The following is a 3,104-nucleotide window of genomic DNA, read 5'->3' as shown; positions in this document are numbered from 1 at the left end:
TTGCGTTTTGGCGTCACCTTATGGACACAATGTCCATCGCATCTTCCTAGGATTGTACTTTAAAACCCTTAAACCCTTAAAAATTATGCATTTTAAAATATAGTATCTGACAAAGAAATGTCAAAAAAAATAATAATAATAATTTTTTAAAGAACTCAACGTCCCAGTGATATTAAATACGAACTCATTATAACGTCGCATGAGGAAGTAACGATAGATGGCGCCACTGAAATCCGCGGCGGCGTCTTTATGCGCACTCGTTTGCAGTGTCGAAGTTCAGAGGTCGGGTAAAGGTCGTGTTTTCAGTTGATTCCCTCAGCATAAGCAATGGCTTCCATAAGTTGGTTAACGTGCAGGCGGTTTGCTCAGGTTGCGCGGCGGCCGGTGCTGCAGTATGTGAGGGCTGCGGTGCGAGCGCTTCACCGGGGCAGCGCGCGGCGGGCGGCGGAGAAAACCCCGCTGAACAAAACACGAGCGCTGGAGCAACAGTACATCACTGAACTAGATAAAGCTGATGCGCTGGTAAACACAAACACTCCCTCTCTGGTGCTCTTGTTTTAACTGCCGAGTATTACTTTATGTGATGTTTAAATTTATAAATGTTCCTTTTTATATATATGTATATATATTACACTATTTACCAAAAGTGCTGGTGGTACTGTGGTAGTGTTACATAATTACTTTGTTCATGACTATTTTATTCACTTGGTAAACCAATGAATGTGATTCTACGATGGTACTCGTTCAGAATTATGACATGGGGTGTTGTCGAATTTGCACTGATCTAAAAAAATACATATCAATAATTATAATAATAATAATGGTAGGACCATATGTATATATTTTTTTTCTTTATTAACCCTCTTTATAAACACTGACAGATCATACAAGTTTATTTTATTTTCTAGATGCTGCGGAAGTCTCATGAAACAGGTGAGGTCTTCTATCCAGCATTAATGAAACACAAATCAGACATGTATAAAATCCTGTCATCATTTACTCACCTTCATGTCTCTCCAAACTATGACTGCCTTTCTTCTGTTTGTTTGTTTCCCTGACTTTTTGATTTTGGATACTATTATTAATAAACAGTGAAAAGTAGTAGGACGGTCAAGCTCAAAAATAACAACCATATTTGTACACAATCCTCTGGTCACCCGATAGCTCTCAAGTCCATCTCAAGGTCAGTTTGTGCCCAATTTGTGAATGACTCACTATTTAGAGTCAAATCTTTTTAATTAACTGCTGATTAATCTCACAAAAATGGTCTGTATTATTCAGTCAAGATTATCAGTGAATAATGAATTAAATTTCAGTCTGTTCCTCACACAAAGCTCTCACACGACTTAGGATGACTTGAAATAGATTGCACAAGTCATGTAGACTAATATTATTGTACAGTTTTGGCATCGTTTTGAAGCATGAAATCTTCAGTTCATTGTAATTTATTGGAAATGAGCAACAAACACATTTATAATTTTCAATTTGTGTTGAATGGAAAAAAGTCATAAAGGTTTGGAATGACATGAGGGTGAGTTAATGATGCAAGAACATTTATTTTTGGGTGAACTAACCCAAAGATGTTGTAATAGAGCGCAACAGTGTCTGCCCACTTTTTTAGCGACCTTGGTTCTGGAAGTATTTTTCCCAAAAAGATTTTTAAAAGGTCTTTTTAAAAGAGTTATAAGCCATGAACCAAACCAACCAGCTACAAGGTGAATTATAACATTACACTCAAGCAATATTTATGTTTATTTATTTCATTTATTTTTTTTATTTGTTTTCAGGATTTTTGTCCTGGTTCCGGAATGGTCTCCTGGCAACAGGAATCGGTGTTATTGCGTTTGCGCAGAGTGATGTGGGCCGAGAGGCTGGATATGGTACTGCATCTTTTTCCACTCAGCCCGTCGGTTTTTCTTTTACATCATAGTCATGTTTTGAATGGCTTCTTCCTTTCCTCCCCCAGTGTTCTTCATCCTGGGTGGAGTGTGCGTGTCGTTCGGTGGAGCGTCGTACGTGACCAGTCTTTTGACTCTGAGGAGGCTCATGCTCCTCTCTCGGCTCACTGTGCTGCTCCATGCGGGCTTGGTGTCCGTCGCCGCCCTCTTCTGGCTGTGCGCGGTATCGCTTTACATCGGCCGCCTGGAGTTGGAGATTATTCACGAAGAGGATGAGGAAGAGCACGGGGGAGATGAAGGTCAGGATTGCGCAGAATGCAGGGCCCGACGCGAAAGACGCGGCGCTGAAGAAAAAGGCCAAGACAAGTGAGATGAGAGGAGACTCGGAGTTAAAATGGCCTTTTTCACTTGACCCAGAGCCAGAGTTCTGTATTCACGAGTGGTTTAAACTGCTTTAAGAGGAAAGGCGAAACTGGTTTCAGGTCGGTGTGGAGTTGTGGCTTCTATCAACATAACTGTGCAGTACTCTAGTGCTTGATTTATCAGGTTGAGTGAGTTTTTGTGTTTCTAATACTCCTGAACATCAGCTTTACTGCGTACACAGGGGCAGTGACATAAATGCACTTATTTTTTTCTTTGTAATTTTTTTTGTTGGATCTGGGGGTTGTGTGCTGGAACATGAAAGTTAATTTCTAAACTAGCGCTTATCAGACAACTAGTTAACCATCTTGGTTGTTCAGCTGTTATAAATGGGCATGTTCACATTTATATAGTGACGTGATTCAGAAATAACAGTTCTGGGGTTTTTTTTGGCAACTGTACATTAATGAGGAAAAAAAATTAACTTAAATGATTTTAGCAAATGGCTGCAATATAACAAAGAGTGAAAAATTTAAGGGGGTCTGAATACTTTCCGTACCCACTGTATAAATATATAATTTAAAAAAGTTTTTGTATATGTAGAAATGAACATTAGTCAAGAATAATAAAGAAGCAACAAATTGAACCTTATTGTAAAATGTGCTTTTATAATTCATGATTTCTACATCGTAGTTTTCAGTATGCAGCATTTTTCCATCTATTTAGGCCTCGTTCAGTTTGAGATTTATTTTAGAATGATTACCTCACATCTCTCACAGTTCACTTCAGATGACCTGCTCTAGCGGTCGCAGTCTTATTTAATAAAATCACTCCTTGCAGATTTGA

The 3,104-nt window shown here is 38.9% G+C and overlaps 1 protein-coding gene across 1 annotated transcript; it reads left to right on the top strand.

The window, feature by feature from the left end:
• Window positions 1-327: 327 nt before the first annotated feature.
• tmem160 (transmembrane protein 160) lies at window positions 328-2,709 on the top strand. Its single transcript, XM_016534041.1, has 4 exons — window positions 328-522; window positions 909-933; window positions 1,788-1,880; window positions 1,967-2,709. Exons 1-4 carry the CDS (start codon window positions 328-330, stop codon window positions 2,266-2,268), a joined length of 615 nt encoding a protein of 204 aa, XP_016389527.1. The 3' UTR covers window positions 2,269-2,709.
• Window positions 2,710-3,104: the final 395 nt, after the last annotated feature.

The sequence above is a fragment of the Sinocyclocheilus rhinocerous genome, unplaced genomic scaffold (genome assembly GCF_001515625.1).
Source record: "Sinocyclocheilus rhinocerous isolate Xijiao unplaced genomic scaffold, SAMN03320098_v1.1 scaffold996, whole genome shotgun sequence".
NCBI lineage: Eukaryota > Metazoa > Chordata > Actinopteri > Cypriniformes > Cyprinidae > Sinocyclocheilus > Sinocyclocheilus rhinocerous.
This window is presented reverse-complemented; position numbering and strand designations above follow the sequence as displayed.

Bases quoted from the DNA above. Each gene is read 5' to 3' on its own strand.
- tmem160 (XM_016534041.1), top strand. From the start codon at position 328: ATGGCTTCCATAAGTTGGTTAACGTGCAGGCGGTTTGCTCAGGTTGCG. The intron at 523-908 runs GTAAACACAAAC...TTTATTTTCTAG, and splicing joins TAGATAAAGCTGATGCGCTG to ATGCTGCGGAAGTCTCATGA. The intron at 1,881-1,966 runs GTACTGCATCTT...TTCCTCCCCCAG, and splicing joins GGGCCGAGAGGCTGGATATG to TGTTCTTCATCCTGGGTGGA.